The sequence below is a fragment of the Salmo trutta genome, chromosome 24 (assembly GCF_901001165.1).
Source record: "Salmo trutta chromosome 24, fSalTru1.1, whole genome shotgun sequence".
In the NCBI taxonomy this organism is placed as follows: domain Eukaryota; kingdom Metazoa; phylum Chordata; class Actinopteri; order Salmoniformes; family Salmonidae; genus Salmo; species Salmo trutta.
Window position 1 is genome coordinate 19,351,900 of NC_042980.1, and position 17,362 is coordinate 19,369,261.

General features: G+C 44.2%; 1 protein-coding gene across 1 annotated transcript in view; it reads left to right on the plus strand.

Moving 5' to 3' along the window:
• Positions 1 to 8,703: 8,703 nt before the first annotated feature.
• The window catches only part of LOC115160870 (transmembrane protein 163-like), a 13,807-nt gene continuing 5,148 nt past the window's right edge, over positions 8,704 to 17,362 (plus strand). Inside the window, exons 1-4 of the mRNA XM_029711355.1 lie at positions 8,704 to 8,721; positions 8,965 to 9,008; positions 9,698 to 9,789; positions 10,694 to 10,790. Of these exons, the coding sequence (XP_029567215.1) occupies positions 8,976 to 9,008; positions 9,698 to 9,789; positions 10,694 to 10,790 (222 nt within the window). The 5' untranslated portion in view covers positions 8,704 to 8,721; positions 8,965 to 8,975. The remainder of the gene's footprint in view (positions 8,722 to 8,964; positions 9,009 to 9,697; positions 9,790 to 10,693; positions 10,791 to 17,362) is intronic.

Sequence of the window (17,362 nt, forward strand, 5' to 3'; positions counted from 1 at the left end):
GGGGACTTGCTTCCATTCAACCACAAGAGCATTAGTGAGGTTGGGCACTGATATTAGGCGACTAGGCCTGGCTCGCAGTTGGTGTTCCAATTCATCCTAAAGGTGTACGACGGGGTTGAAGTCAGGGCTCTGTGCAAGCCAGTCAAGTTCTTCCACACCGATCTCGACAGACCATTTCTGTATGGACCTCACTTTGTGCACGGGGTAATGTCATGCTAAAAAAGAAAAGGGTCTTCCCCCAAACTTTTGCCACAAATTGGAAGCACAGAATTGTCTAGAATGTCATTGTATGCTGTAGCATTAATATTTCCCTTCCCTGGAAACTAAAGGGCCTAGCCCAAACCATTAAAAACAGCCCCAGACCAATTATTCTTCCACCATTAAACTTTACAGTTGGCACTATACATTGGGACAGGTAGCGTTTCCTGGCTTCTCCTGGCATCTTGCCAAACCCAGATGCTCGGACATGGAAACCCATTGCATGAAGCTCCCGACGAACAGTTCTTGTGCTGACGTTGCTTCATATGGTGAAAGTATTCCTTTAAATATGGGTATACACTACCGGTCAAAAGTTTTAGAACACACTACTCATTCAAGGGTTTTTGTTTATTTTTTACTATTTTCTACATTGTAGAATAATAGTGAAGTCATCAAAACTATGAAATACAGTGAGGGAAAAAAGTATTTCATCCCCTGCTGATTTTGTATGTTTGCCCAGAAAAATCCAGAAAAACGCGTGTCAAAAATGTTATAAATTGATTTGCATTTTAATGAAGGAAATAAGTATTTGATCCCCTCTCAATCAGAAAGATTTCTGGATCCCAGGTGTCTTTTATACAGGTAACGAGCTGTGGTTAGGAGCACTCCCTTTAAGAGTGTGCTCCTAATCTCAGCTTGTTACCTGTATAAAAGACACCTGTCCACAGAAGCAATCAATCAATCAGATTCCAAACTCTCCACCATGGCCAAGACCAAAGAGCTCTCCAAGGATGTCAGGGACAAGATTGTAGACCTACACAAGGCTGGAATGGGCTACAAGACCATCGCCAAGCAGCTTGGTGAGAAAGTGACAACAGTTGGTGCGATTATTCGCAGATGGAAGAAACACAAATAACTGTCAATCTCCCTCGGCCTGGGGCTCCATGCAAGATCTCACCTCGTGGAGTTGCAATGATCATGAGAACGGTGAGGAATCAGCCCAGAACTACACAGGAGGATCTTGTCAATGATCTCAAGGCAGCTGGGACCATGGTCACCAAGAAAACAATTGGTAACACACTACGCCGTGAAGGACTGAAATCCTGCAGCACTTATGCAGCACTTATTTCCGTCAATAAAATGCAAATCATTTTATAACATTTTTGACATGCGTTTTTCTGGATTTTTTTTATTGTTATTCTGTCTCTCACTGTTCAAATAAACCTACCATTAAAATTATAGACTGATCATTTCTTTGTCAGTGGGCAAACGTACAAATCAGCAGGGGATCAAATACTTTTTTCACTCACTGTAGATTCTTCAAAGTAGTCACCCTTTGCCTTGATGACAGCTTTGCACACTCATGGCATTCTCTCAGCCATGCTTTTCCAACAGTCTTGAAGGAGTTCCCACATATGCAGAGAGCTTGTTGGCTGTGGTCCAACTCATCCCAAACCATCTCAATTGGGTTGAGGTTGGGTGATTGTTGAGGCCAGGTCATCTGATGCAGCACTCCATCACTCTCCTTCTTGGTCAAATAGCCCTTACACAGCCTGGGGGTGTGTTTTGGGTCATTGTCCTGTTGAAATATAAATTATAGTCCCACAAAGTGTAAACCAGATGGGATGGTATATCGCTGCAGAATGCTGGGGTAGCCATGCTGGTTAAGTGTGCCTTGAATTCTAAATAAATCACTGACCGTCTCACCAGCAAAGCACCCCCACACCATCACACCTCCTCCTCAGTGCTTCATGGTGGGAACCACACATGCAGAGATCATCCGTTCACCTACTCTGCGTCTCATAAACCAAAAATCTCAAATTTGGACTCATCACACCAAAAGACAGATTTCCACCGGTCTAATGTCCATTGCTTGTGTTTCTTGGCCCAAGCAAGTCTCTTCTTCTTATTGGTGTCCTTTAGTAGTGGTTTCTTTGCAGAAATTCGAACATGAAGGCCTGATTCATGCAGTCTCCTCTGAACCGTTGATGTTGAGATATGTCTTGTTGAGATATGTCTTTTACTTGAGCTCTGCAATCTGAGGTGCAGTTAATTGCCGATTTCTGAGGCTGGTAACTCTAATGAACTTATCCTCTGCAGCAGAGGTAACTCTGGGTCTTCCTTTCCAGTTTCTTCATAGAGCTTGATGGTTTTTGCAACTGCACTTGAAGAAACTTTGAAAGTTCTTGAAATTTTCCGCATTGACTGACCTTCATGTGTTAAAGTTATGATGGACTGTCATTTCTCTTTGCTTATTTGAGCTGTTCTTGCCATAATAAGGCTATATTCTGTATACCACCCCTACCTAATCACAACACAACTGATTGGGTCAAACACATTAAGAAGGAAATAAATTCCACAAATTAACTTTTAACAAGCCACACCTGTTAATTGAAATGCATTCCAGGTGACTACCTCATGAAGCTGGTTGAGAGAATGCCAAGTGTATGCAAAGCTGTCATCAAGGCAAAGGGTGGTTACTTTGAAGAATTTGCTTAACACTTTTTTTGGTTACTACATGATTCCATATGTGTTATTTCATAGTTTTGATGTCTTCTACAATGTAGCAAATAGTAAAAATAAAGAAAAATCCTTGAATGAGTAGGTGTGTCCAAACTTTTGACTGGTATTGTATATATATATTTTTTTAGGAAACATTGCATATCTAATAGTCAAATCATAGCAGGTGAGCTGGTTCTACTATTTTGGGACATTTCTGATGTTTTGTGGTGGAAAATTGGTGGGTCGAGCATAACATGTTAAACCAGTCTGAGAAAAATAATTTATGTGTGTTATCTACATCATATTGTCCTGAATTCTTCCAATTAAGCTGTTCCTCTGTTGGCTTCTCTCTGCGCCCTCCCACGGCTCAACGTAAATCAGATCAGTCGGATTCTGTAGAGTGGCCTCAGTTCTCCACCAGCAAATCATCAGTAGTGCAAATATGCTTTTCAAAGGTGTATAATTGTAATTTTCCAGCTTACTCCATGGATTTGCAATAAGAGAAAACAAAGCAGTTATTTTCAGCCAAAATTAAACCGAATTCTGTAAAATGTATGTAGTATATGCAGTCCCACAGGATTTAATATCAACGGCGAGTGTTTTTTAAATGTATTGTCATTTTTGTGCAGTAAGCCTTTGCAGACAGTTAGTGAACAAACAGCCTGGTGGACCTTGAAAAGTGATGCTGTTGTTTGGTGCTGCTATGCTGTGTTTTCACACTCAGCTGGTGTTTTGTGAGAGAATGTGCTGAGATGTCCTTCAGCAGCACACAGCACGATGCGTCTCAGAGCTGTGAAGAAAATGAATATACTGATACACTGGAGACCGTTTTTTCCTCAAAATATAAACATTTTAACACTTTCCATGTCTATTTTGTTGTTGTGGGTCAATGTTGATACCACTGAGGACTTTCTCCTGTAATGTGTATTTGTGCCATGCTTTAGTCCAGGCGCCTGCACCCCACTTTTCTTGACACAAACTCTCATCATAACAACAGAAGCCTCAGTGGCAGGCAGGCAGGGCAGCCGAATCCCAGGTGGCACTTCCCTTACTGAAGGATTCGATCCTTTGCATTGAAATCGATGTGGGAGAGGTGCTGCAGACAAAGGGAAGGCTGGGGGAGCCAGTGTGGACTGGAGTGAGAGGGAGGGGGAGGAAGGGGGAGAGAGGGATGTGGGTTCCTCCCCTGGTTCTGCAGGCTGTGGACTGGAGCGGTCCTCTCAGCCAGAGTGGAGCAGCCCAGTGCTGTAGGTCCTGAATTATTAAACACAACATATTGCAGCTGAGCAGCGGGGTAAAGCCATGTCGGATGTGTCTACTTTTCAACTGGGCCGCTGCTCTGAGGCTCTGTGAAGGACAGAGGGGGGTGTTTTGGGAGGAAGCGGAGGACAGAAGGGGGTGATTTGGGAGGAAGGGGAGAGGTCTGAATGGTCTTGCAGTGGGAGGCTGAAGCTCCTCAGAGGTCTTATTGTATAAGCGCCTGCTAATTAAGAAGAAAAGATCCATGAGCCAAGGGCTTTGTTTAAACCAGCTGCTGCTGCACCAAGGATTGAGTTATGTTTATCAACATGAGACAATTAGCTAACGGACCAAGATAAAGGACTAAACCATAGCTAACCTCTCTCAACAACACTGTTCTCACATGCAGACATGCACTAGTACACACACACACACACACACACACACACACACACACACACACACACACACACACACACAAACACACCCTGCAGTGATCTGCCAGTGATTTCTAGAGCATCCCATTTCCACGAAGGTTTGAAAGTCTGCCTCTGAAGAAGATGATAGTCTGTTTCTCCTTCTTATTATTTCAAAGGACAGGTAACGCACTGAGTTTTCCTGGAATCAGAATTGCACTCACTGTGGTGAAGCTTGTTACATTCTGAGTGGCATAACTCTAATATCCAGTCTCCTTTGAACGTTTTCTCTTAGTCACTAAGAGGACTGGCTTCAAATTCCTTGAATTTCCATAGTGAATCAATAGCAACCTATGGACCATTTAAACTAGATTAAAGTGATGTAGGATGTCATCAGTGAGATACAGTGTAATAGGACTATACTATAGTAATCAGCCTCAGAGCATTAGTCTGACTGATGGAACAACCATGCTAGCTAACAGTCTCTGCACGGCAAAGTGAATGAATTCATGGAAGCAGTGCTCGTGTTCTCCCATGTAATATCATTGGCACAGAGGCTTTTGTCAAGCAGATTATTTTATTTTAATGGATAGCCATTGAAAGTCGCCTCACAAAACATATTACTGTTGCATTCTCAAGCTCAGCCTCTCTCTCTCTTTCTCTCTCTGCCTTTTCTACACTCAGATGGGTTTTATGTTTTTGGTATCTGACAACACTGCATCCATCTAAGATAAGAGATGCTATATGATTGCAGATGACCCTCCCCAATTCATTTGGATTCTCCCAAGATTATTGACTACACCCCGGAATCTGGGTGTCGCCCCTAAGAAGAGGGAAGGGGGACATAGTTACATTTCTCGTTAGCCGCAAATGATTCCTGCGAGTCTGTCAGAGCTATTTGTCATAGCGGGGTGAATGATGGGTTTTTTAATGAAGAGGAGTGGAGTTGGGGTTTAAAGGGGCGTGAATCACAGTTCATGGCGAGGTGTGATGCTTGTCCCCTGGGACAAGGCTGACAGCAATTTATTTTGTTCTAGTAGATTTTGTATTGATCCTCTGAAGGGATTTAGACAGATTCTGGGGTTCATTTAAAGTACTAGGACTGGGTTCCAAACCAGAAACACTCTCTAGAAAGCAGAGCACTGTACATTGTTTTATATTATTTATTTATTTATTTATTGAACCTTTATTTAACTAGGCAATTTAGTTAAGAACAAAATCTTATTTACAATGACGGCCTACACCGGCCAAACGCTGGGCCAATTGTGCGCCGCCATATGGGACTCCCAGTCACGGCCTGTTGTGATACAGCCTGGAATCGAACCAGGGTCTGTAGTGACGCCTCTAGCACTGAGATGAAGTGCCTTAGACCCTGTGGTTGGGCCACTTGGGAGCCCAACCAGCTCCTAATAGGAGGAGCATGGTTATCTTTCCTCCAAGAAAGAAAGAGGATAGCTACACACTATATTGCTCAGATACAATACATTTGACAGCAAGCTGCCTTTATGAGGGTATCTTTCTACCAAGCTACTTCCTTTCAGCTCTACAGCTCCTCTTCCTGCTTTAATGTCTTGAAGTAAGAAGTGGGGACTGATGTGAGATCAGTTGCTGTAGTGTAGTGTAGCATCTTGTGACCCTGGGCTCAGCAGTGCCACTCCCGCCAACTAAACGACTCTGCTTTGGTTTGGCGGTCACCCAGTCCTTACATAACAGGCTCAGAATTAGGACATTACTGCTGTAGTTAAAACCGTGCCAAGTTCATTAGTATCTCTACCTCAGATCATTTAGGATCTTTGCAGGTGTTTAGGGTCCCAAATCAATTTCTTAGCGAAGGTAGTCATTTCAGTGCTAAAATGAGACTCGATATACAGTAATATATCTGAAAAAGCTGACTGATTCTTGAGTATGTGTGTGGGTGTGTGTGTGTGTGTGTGTGTGTGTGCAGTATATCACCAGATTTCTAGTTATGGCACATTACTGTATGTGTGTCTGACATGTTGAGAAATGAGGTAGAAAAATGAGATGTGTTTAGTTGCCACTGAGAGCTCCGCTGCTATTTGTCTTACTTATGGAAATACCCAGTCTCACTTTTATGATCAGTGTTGAAGATCGAGGAGAATACGAGATAAGGCTGTCTGTGAGTTAGAGAGGCGACAGTCGATGCTGAGGAGATGGAGAAGAAAGGGACATTAAGGTGAGGGGTCACAGTCCAATTAAACTTAGCCCTGTGAAAATACTGTTGTTACAAGATTCATCGAACAGAACAAAAAAGCAAATGAGATGCAAAACCCTGTATACAGTACATCATATTCTGTTTTCCACAGGAGATGATTTACTGTATGGCGTGTAAGAGTAGTTCATTAGATGTGAATATGTCAATTCTCAAGCCAACAACGGAAGCATCCTATATCTTCAATAACGACATCTTCATCTGTATCTGTATACTATCTATGTTCTCCCCAGCTAAAGTGCTGCTTGTCAGGCATGGTTGGCTCCCTGATAAATGTGTGTTATCAGCCGAGTGCTGAGTGCTCCTCCATGCGCCTCCTTTCATAAATCACAAAGAGACCTTCTACACCAAAGCTTTGTAGCACTGCCGTCTCTCTTGGTTTGACACGGAACGGGTACATTTTCTGACATGCCAATCGCCTCTGAAAGCCAAGCTGGGTAAACGAATCACTAGCATTAATACCAACAACAGAGATCTATCTACCTTATGTTTTCATGAGTCTGTCAAGCGAGACTTTTTTTGCCTTTTATCCAGCTCAAGTTTTTGCTTATCTTTGACTCCTTGGCTGGATAAAAGGCTACACTTATTAGCGTGATTCAATACCTTTTCGCCCCATCACCCAACACACTAGCCCCATCCCTCCCTCTCCTCCCCTCCCTCACCCATGGTCATTGCTCTGCAATGTAGACAGACACATTTCCAGGCTTACCCTGGTCCCTGACCCATTTCACCAGCATGGAAGCCTCACTTGTCTCTATATCCCTGTTGCCCCTCCTCATTACCCCACACAGTGTCTTCTCTGTGGAAATGAATGCATGGATTAATGATCCCACTTTGTGCTGAAACAAATATACAATTGCTGTTGTTATAGGCTAACTGCTGTGCTGGTCAGTGCCAAGGCTAATGATAAGCATCACTGTAGTGACCTGCTGTATTGCTTGTCTTGTTCTGGGTTCTGTATCACTCTGAGTGAGTGCATTTATGTATGTGGCTGCATGGTTCAGTGCCAATAGTAGTGAGTCTGTCTGTTAGTGTGGGTGCTGTGCTTGCAGGGCAGACTAACATTCTGGGCACTATGTAGGGAATAGGGTGCCATTTGGGATACATCCCTGGTCTGGGAGAAGAGAGTGCGGAGCTTTGGCAGCCCTTGGCAGGCTGTGTTGGCTGGCGTCCTGGTGCCTTGATCCAGCCTCCAGACGGCTTGGGAAGAGAACAACCTAAGGGCTCCCTGTACAGGACTGGATGCTGACAGTACGGCCAGCAGATCCACTCATCCTGCTTCACGCTGTACTGCTGCCGCAGCTAGCAGACCAGCTGTCACCAGGAGTGAGCCTGTTTTTTCCTCTCTCTCACTTGACTGTTGGACTGTCCGACTGTCCCGCAGATCCCTTTTTTGTTTGTGTTATTTGCATCGACCCGGCCTACGGTGTTGACTGAGGGGATAAGAGGAAGTTGGTAGTTCTAATGTGGTGCCAGTCTGCCAGAGCGTCTTAGCATCACGTGTCATGGGTCTGTCTGTCACCATGGTCCCCTACGCCACAGACCCTTTTTAAGCCTTTTAAGACCTAGACCAGAGAGGTCACATCATAGTCTCCATGGCAGCCATTGATTGGTGAATCAAAGATAGAGAGACTGAGATAAAAGCCCTGTTGAAACTCTCCTCCAGCTCAGCTCGCACTCAGATTGCCCGTCTCCATGGTGATCTGCCTAGCGACAGGGCGCCCCGTGGGACTGTTACCGCCCTGAAAACGAACACATCACAGAGGAAACTTAAAAGCCCCCCAGCTTCACAAGGACAGAATGAACAGAAACGGATGGAGAGAATATGGAGAATTTGGGCCAGAATCAGATGACTCAAGCTTGTTATTATAACCATTAAGTGCCTGATGAGTCAAATGCTACGAATGTATTAGATGCTTTAATGGATAATCTTCTGTTACATTCTCAACTCTAACAGTCCAGTATTGAGGAGAAATCAAATGGAACGTGTTAACAGATCTTTATCCTCTATGCCTTTCAAACCTTCCCTGTGTAGGATTATAGCTGTTTAAATCCATACCATTTTTTCCTCAAAGATTATTACAGTATAGTGCTAATCTCTGAATAATTCTCCTCCAATTCAAGCTACTCTTTAAGGTGTGCTGATAAAATGAATTATGTACAAACAGAATAGGTTATCAGTGTTTTGATCTTTGAACCTGGAAAATCGTAAACTATTACATAACAAAAAGGATTTGTGTGCGTCTGTGTTTGTCTGTGTTTGAAAGAGCAATATTTACATGGATGTTGCTGTTATCATTACTTTTGTTGTTAGAATCCTTTGTATTTTGTTCCTCGGGCATTAATTTATTCTCTCTCTCTCTCTCTCTTTCTCTCTAGCTGTTTCATTCATGAGACACAGCGCATCAGCATTTGGATTTGCAGTGAGTTCCATTTATACTTATTAATTAGTCATAAAGTCATGGTGTTCATTTATTAACTCTGGTTGGGATCAGATTCAAGTTGTCTGCCTTTGTTTCCTTGGTAACAGCCAGGGAAGCATGAGAGCACATCAGAACACTGTGTGATAACAGAAATATCCCCACAGATACTGTGGGAAGCTCTAGAATGCTATAAAAGAAGGTATCATGTCGTGTCAGGGAAACGAGGACAGGTTACTAGAGAGAGTCAGCATATTAGACATGGGTGATAATGAACCAATGAGGAGCTGTTAAGGCCATGTCTATAGAGGGGTCATAATAGTTTGTAGGCCAAACCGTTCGGACACTCCGGACAATTTTGTGAGAAGACCGATTTTCTGCTTGTCTCATGGTCTGACATACACCGCTCTAGCTCTGTCACTTTTCACCACAGGTGTGGAAGTGCGACATCGGCGGACGGGGTTATTTGAGGCAGATATCTCTATTTTAAATTGACAGACTTGAATGTTGATTTTTATCCTACTGTTCAGTAACCAGCGTAGTCGGTTAGTAGAGCATATGGAGTTTAAGTAGGGGGGAATGGGAGGTGGGACTAGAGTTGAGTGTTTTCCTGCATGTACTGTACTATATACTTTTTTACTATTTGATGTATCCCCACTGGAGGCCTAATAGCAGATTGTCTGTCTTTGCAGTTTGACGCCACGTTGGACGTGCTATCTTCAATTATCGTGCTGTGGCGCTATAGCAATGCCGCAGCTGTCCACTCCGCCCATAGGGAGTACATGTGAGTAAAATGGGCACAAAATTCATATTCATCTCATTGAACATACAGGTTGCATGGTGTCCCCTATTAGAACATCCCATGTGCACCACCATAACAACAGTTCTCTCTCCCCTAGTAGCCTACTGGGTTATTATCTTCAGAAACCTGCCTTGTACATTCCCTTTGGCTTGAATCTATATCAGTGTGTCTCATACGTTACATTATTGAGCTGTTGAGACATTAAATGTATTTTTAGTCCAGGCAGCCACATCCAGGTACAGTATATCTCCCAGTGTACAATGATACAGTACATCTTCCACAGTAATACAGGGGTTCGTCCTAGTTTACATCTTGTTCCTGGTTGACGGCCTTGTTCTGGCATGTCACAGCTACTTCCTCAGCACTGCAGGCGCTACAATGATAAAGGACAATGCCGCCCATCTACCATCCATCTTATGCCCGCCTGCTGTAGGGGGGAATGGAGGTGGAGGGAGGGAGGGAGGGATGGATGGATGGAGACATTCTCATTCCTCCTTTGCGGAAGTGTCAAAATGAGAGATAAATGGGGAAGAAATGGCAGAGGAAGCAAACATCTTTCTCTGGCGCCAAAGTACTGAGCTGTGAAGCTGCTACTGTAACCGTAGCCAGGAACCCAGAGAACAGACGCTTTTCACTTTTATTTCATTGGAACAGATCTCCCCTGCCTCTCTATGCCTGATTACACCTGTGTTAAAGTAGCATTCACAAACAGTTTATGGCTCCCTGGAGAACCAATACATCTATTTAAGTGTACCACGGTGAGGTGCAGCAAAAAAAAACTTAAACATTTATTCAAAAATATGTTTTTGTGAACATTTTTGCTTCCAATTTTACTGGAGGACGACAATGGAAGAAGCCCTAAGACTTGATTTCTGTCTGTCCACAGAGCGTGCGTGGTCCTTGGGGTGGTCTTCATCTTGTCCTCCCTGTGTATTCTAGGAAAAGCAATCCATGACCTGGCCACCAAGCTGCTTCCAGAAGTGGTGAGAGATCCCCCTCACACACACAGATGTGCACGCAAGCACACACACACTAACACACACACACACACAGAATTAAAGGGTGATATATAACCGATATTTTCAGAAGCTTTTCTCGGTCTTCACCGTGTTTTATACTGTATGTACTGGCAGGTGGCTTTTTATAGCCCCAGTTTGTGCCTGTGACGTCAAAGAACTCTGCCTGTTCCTCTGTCTCTCTCTGTTTCACCTGCCCATGTGATGGAGTGCAAGAGCTGCTGAAGTTAAGGCGAGGAAACGGAAGCAGAGAAAATAGTGACTAGTTTATGACAGTAATCTCGGAATAGTCTAATTTCGCTGTTGCCAGGCAATGCAACCTTTCCTACACCTCTGTAGATTGATGCTGCAGTAAACATCAAAAACATCAACAGGACGAAAGTTACCGAATCAAAACAACTGTTCAGAGATTTCCATTCTAGGTAGACAGCTAGATACACTATGCACTTGCAGCTATGAGAGCAGAAATAGCACTTTTTCAGACTTGGCCATTTCTTACAATTTTTTTATTTATATATTAAGTCCACAATTTGCACATGGATATCTGTTTGAACCAGCAGCCCTGCTATGTTAATCAAGCCAGTGAGTCTTATGCTCAGGAGGATATGTCAGTCCGGGGAGGGCCCATTATCACTGGCTCTTCTTCTGGCGCATGCAAGCACAATCTAAAAATATCTGCAGTATTTCATCTCTCTCTCTCTCTCTCTCTCTCTCTCTCTCTAACCTCCAAACAAGCTTCAACGCCATACAACACTCCTTCTGTGGCCTCCAACTGCTCTTAAATAATAGTAAAACGAAATGCATGCTCTTCAACCGATCGCTACCCGCCCGACTAGCATCTCTACTCTGGACGGTTCTGACTTAAAATATGTGGACAACTATAAATACCTAGGTGTCTGGCTAGACTGTAAACTCTCCTTCCAGACTCACATTAAGCATCTCCAATCCAAAATTAAATCTAGAATTGCCTTCCTATTATGCAACAAAGCCTCCTTCACTCATGCTGCCAAACATACCCTCGTAAAACTGACTATCCTACCAATCCTTGACTTTGGCGATGTCAATTACAAAACAGCCTCCAACACTCTACTCAGCAAATTAGATACAGTCTATCACAGTGCCATCCGTTTTGTCACCAAAGCCCAATATACTACCCACCACTGCGACCTGTATGCTCTCGTTGGCTGGTCCTCGCTACATATTCGTCGCCAAACCCACTGGCTCCAGATCATCCTTAAGTCTTTGCTAGGTAAAGCTCCGCCTTATCTCAGCTCACTGGTCACCATAGCAACACCCACACGTAGCACGCGCTTCAACAGGTATATTTCACTGGTCATCCCCAAAGGCAACACCTCCTTTTGCTGCCTTTCCTTCCAGTTCTCTGCTGTCAATGACTGGAACGAATTGCAAAAATCACTGAAGTTGGAGACTCTTATCTCCCTCACTAACTTTAAGCGTCAGCTGTCAGAGCAGCTTACCGATCGCTGCAGCTGTACACAGCCCATCTGTAAATAGCCCATTTAACCAACTACCTACCTCATCCCCATATTTGTTTTTCTGCTATTTTGCACACCGGTATTTCTACTTGCACATCCTTATCTGCACATCTATCACTCCAGTGTAAATTGCTAAATTGTAATTACTTCGCCACTATTGGCCGATTTATTGCCTTACCTCCTTACTTAATTTGCACACACTGTATACAGATTTTTCTATTGTGTTATTGACTGTATGTTTGTTTATCCCATGTGTAACTCTGTGTTGTTTTTGTCACACTGCTTTGCTTTATCTTGGCCAGGTCACAGTTGTAAATGAGAACTTGTTCTCAACTGGCCTAACTGGTTAAATAAAGGTGAAATAAAATTTCAATCAATCAAAAAATAGATAATAAACAAAATTGAAACTAACAATAAAGAATGAAGAGTAAACATTACACTCACAAAGTTCCAAATGAATAGAGACATTTCAAATGTCATATTATGGCTGTATACATTGTTGTAACGATGTGCAAATAGTACAAAAAAATAATTAAACATAAATATGGGTTGTATTTACAATGGTGTTTGTTTTTCACTGGTTGCCATTTTCTTGTGGCAACAGGTCACAAATCTTGCTGCTGTGATGGCACACTGTGGTATTTCACCCAATAGATATGGGAATTTATAAAAATTGGCAGGATGTTAGGAAGTGCAACTCAGTTTCCACCTAATTTTGTGGGCAGTGTGCAGATAGCCTGTCTTCTCTTGAGAGCCAGGTTTGCCTACGGCGTCCTTTCTCAATAGCAAGGCTATGCTCACTGAGTCTGCACATAGTCAAAGATATCCTTAATTTTGGGTCAGTCACAGTGGTCAGGTATTCTGCCACTGTGTACTCTCTGTTTAGGGCCAAATCGCATTCTAGTTTGCTCTGGTTTTTTGTTAAGGCTTTCCAATGTGTCAAGTAATTATATGTGTTTTCTCATGATTTGGTTGGGTCTAATTGTGTTGCTGTCCTGGGGCTCTGCGGGGTCTGTTTGTGTTTGTGAACAGAGCCCCAGGACTAGCTTGCTTAGGGGACTCTTCTCCAGGGTCATCTCTCTGTAGGTGATGGCTTTGTTTTGGAAGGTTTGGGAATCGCTTCTTTTTAGGTGGTTGAAGAATTTGACGTCTCTTTTCTGGATTTGGATTATTAGCGGGTGTAACAGTTGTCGTCTGGAATGGAGGACCAAAACGCAGCGGGTTGTATACTCATCTTCTTTTAATAGGAGAAAGAAGGAATACCAAACCAACACGTATACAAAAATCACAAAAAATGATGAACGACGAAATACAGTCTTGTCAGGCATAGACAGCTAAACAAGCACAACCTCCCACAAATCACAAACACACCCTAATATATAGGACTTTCAATCAAAGGCAACTAGACAACCCCTGCCTCCAATTGAGAGTCCACACCCCAATTAACTAAACATAGAAACAGACTAACTAGAAAGGACATAGAAATAGACTAACATAGAGCAGTGACCAAAAAACCCGGAAAAAATAAATTAAACACCCTACTACATAAACCATCACCCCGAAACACATAAACAAAATATCCTCTGCCACGTCCTGACCAAACTACAATAACAAATAACCCTTATACTGGTCAGGACGTGACAGTACCACCCCCCCCCCCCCCCCCCCCCCCCCCCCAAAAATAAAAAAACAACAACAACAACAAAAAATCCCCCTAAACTAAAGGGAGGGAAGGGAGGGTGGCTGCCGTCACCGACGGCACTTGTGCTACACCCCCCCTCCCCAACCCACCTATACAGGTGGTGCTTCAGGCTCCAGCCTACTGTCCTCCAGAATGCAGACAAACTTGTTTAGTTTCGGGCCGTAGGCAGACTCCCATTGTTCCGGATCGTAGGCAGACCTCTTCCGTTCCACACTGTAGGCAGACTTATTCGATATACAGTTAATCATATCTAGTTCCGGATTGTCAGACTTACTCAGTTCCGGGTTGCTGATATACTCCCTTGGTTCCGGGTCATAGGCAGACTCACCCGGTTCTGGGTCACAGGCAGACCCCTTCGGTTCTGGGTCGCAGGCAGACTCCCTCGGTTCCGGGTCGCAGGCAGACTCCCTCGGTTCCGGACTGGACACTGTTGCCAGATACTCTGGACTGCACACTGTTGCCGGATACTCTGGACTGCACACTGTTGCCGGATACTCTGGACTGCACACTGTTGCCGGATACTCTGGACTGCACACTGTTGCCGGATACTCTGGACTGCACACTGTTGCCGGATACTCTGGACTGCACACTGTTGCTGGATACTCTGGACTGCGCACTGTTGCCGAACTCTCGAGGCTGGGCTGACGCACTGGAAGCCTGATGCGTGGTACTGGTACTGGATGTGCCAGTCTGGGGACACGCACCTCAGGGCTAGTGCGGGGAGCGGGAACAGGACGAGTCGGACTGGGCTAACGCACTGGAAGCCTGATGCGTGGTGCTGGTACTGGAGGTCTCAGCCTGGGAACACGCACCTCAGGGCTAGTGCGGGGAGCGGGAACAGGACGAGTCGGACTGGGCTGACGCACTGGACTGTAGAGGCGTACTGGTGGTATCGAGCGCAAAACTGGCATCGCTCTTACTGGCTGGATTCCCACTTCCCCCTGGCAAATGCGGGGCGCTGGTATTGCGCGTACCGGCCTAAAAATACTTGGCCTCGCCACAGTACCCATTACCCCGAAGCATGGGACTTGTCCATTCACTGGTTGCCCAGAAAAGGTACGGGGATTTGGCCTGGGGCTCAATCCTCGCCCAGCCAAACTACCCATGTGCCCCCCCCAAAATAATTCTTGAGGCTGCCTCTCGGGCTTAAACGCCAGTCGTGTTCCCGGTAGCGTTCCCGGTCCTCACCAGACTTCCTCCATGGGCCCTCTCCGGCCAGAATCTGCTCCCACGTCCATTTCTCCCGCCAGTCCATATCGAATTCCCCTTGCTCCTTACTCCGCTGCTTGATCTGGTCAGGACGTGACAGCGGGTATCAGCCTAACTCTGCTCTGCATGCATTATTTTGTGTTTTACATCATACACTGAGTATATTTTTGACGAATTCTGCGTGCAGTCTCAATTCAGTATTTTTCCCGTTTTGTGAAGTCTTGGTTGGGGAGTGGACCCCAGACCTCACAACCACAAAGGTCTCTATCTCACTCTCTGTTCAGCCTCTTGTTAATAAGTCCCCAGAATACTCTCGGTTCCTGTTTAGGTAGCTGCTGATAGGCTGGTTGTTTCAGTTGAAGAGGGCCTGTGTGGTCTAAGCTTTGTAAGCCTCAGCTGTCTGGTTAGATGTGTTACTCAGGGCATAGCTTCCGGCAGAGTTTAAGAGAAGTAGAATAAATAATGTGAGTTCATTTGGTGCTGTATAATACAATTTAGTGACTGAACTGATCCAAAAGATCTGTCTTTACACAGACATCCACCCTCACACCAACTCTTTTTAAAGATCTCTCTCCATCTTGCTCTCTCTCTCTCTCTCTGTCTATGTCTATTTGTGGATATCCCTCTCCATCCTCCTTCCATTGACCCTAAACAAGGATGAGTGTGATGGGAGCGAGTTTAACAGATGCGATTCATTCAATGTCTTGGCCTTATTGGTCCAAAGACTCATGTAGCTGTCTCTCCTCAGTAGGCTCATCAATACTATACTATACTATACTATACCAGGGCCTGTTGCCAAATCAAACCTGCCCCTGGGGTCTCCATCAAGCCACACACACACACACACACACACACACACACACACACACACACACTGTCGTCGGTGAAAGAGGACCAAAATGCAGCAGGTACGTGTATGCTAATTTTGACTTTTATTTAATTATCAAAAGAACACTCCAAAAATAACAAAACGAACGAACAACAAAACAGTCTGGCAAAGCCTAGGGCTGAACACAGAACAATCACCCACAACATCAAACACAAACACACCCTCATATATGGGACTCTCAATCAAAGGCAGATAGACAACACCTGCCTTTAACTGAGAGTCCCAACCCCAATTAACCAGACATAGAAACAGACATACTAGACTAGACATAGAATACCAGAACACCAAACAGTACCCAAAACCCCCGGAATACTTAAACCAAATGCCCTTCAACAAAAATACACCACCCCGAACCACATAAAACAAATACCCTCTGTCATGTCCTGACCAAACTACAATACTAATTAACCCTATACTGGCCAGGACATGACACACACACACACACACACACACACACACAGAATACTCTCGGTTCCTGTTTAGGTAGCTGCTGATAGGCTGGTTGTTTCAGTTGAAGAGGGCCTGTGTGGTCTAAGCTTTGTAAGCCTCAGCTGTCTGGTTAGATGTGTTACTCAGGGCATAGCTTCCGGCAGAGTTTAAGAGAAGTAGAATAAATAATGTGAAACAGACATACTAGACTAGACATAGAATACCAGAACACCAAACAGTACCCAAAACCCCCGGAATACTTAAACCAAATGCCCTTCAACAAAAATACACCACCCCGAACCACATAAAACAAATACCCTCTGTCATGTCCTGACCAAACTACAATACTAATTAACCCTATACTGGCCAGGACATGACACACACACACACACACACACACACACACACACACACACACACACACACACACACACACACACACACACACACACACACACACACACACACACACACACACACACACACACACACATCTGCCTTGGCGCCTCATTTATCAAAGGGTCATGTGCACAAAAAATACTCTAAACCTAAACTCTAAAGGTTGGTATTTATACATCTTGAACTTGAAGAGAAAGTGTGTGCATCTCCACGCAAATCTCAGACCATGCGTACACACAACTTCCAGTGGTTGATCAAGCAAATATTGTTATTTTGGTGGAAATGGAGATGTTTGATGCACAGGAATTATAATATTGGTAGGCTAATAAGAACATTAAAACGTAGGCCTAATGATAAAACAGAAGAAGATCACATAGCAGCATGTTGCCTAATATATTTATTTTACTTTTATTAT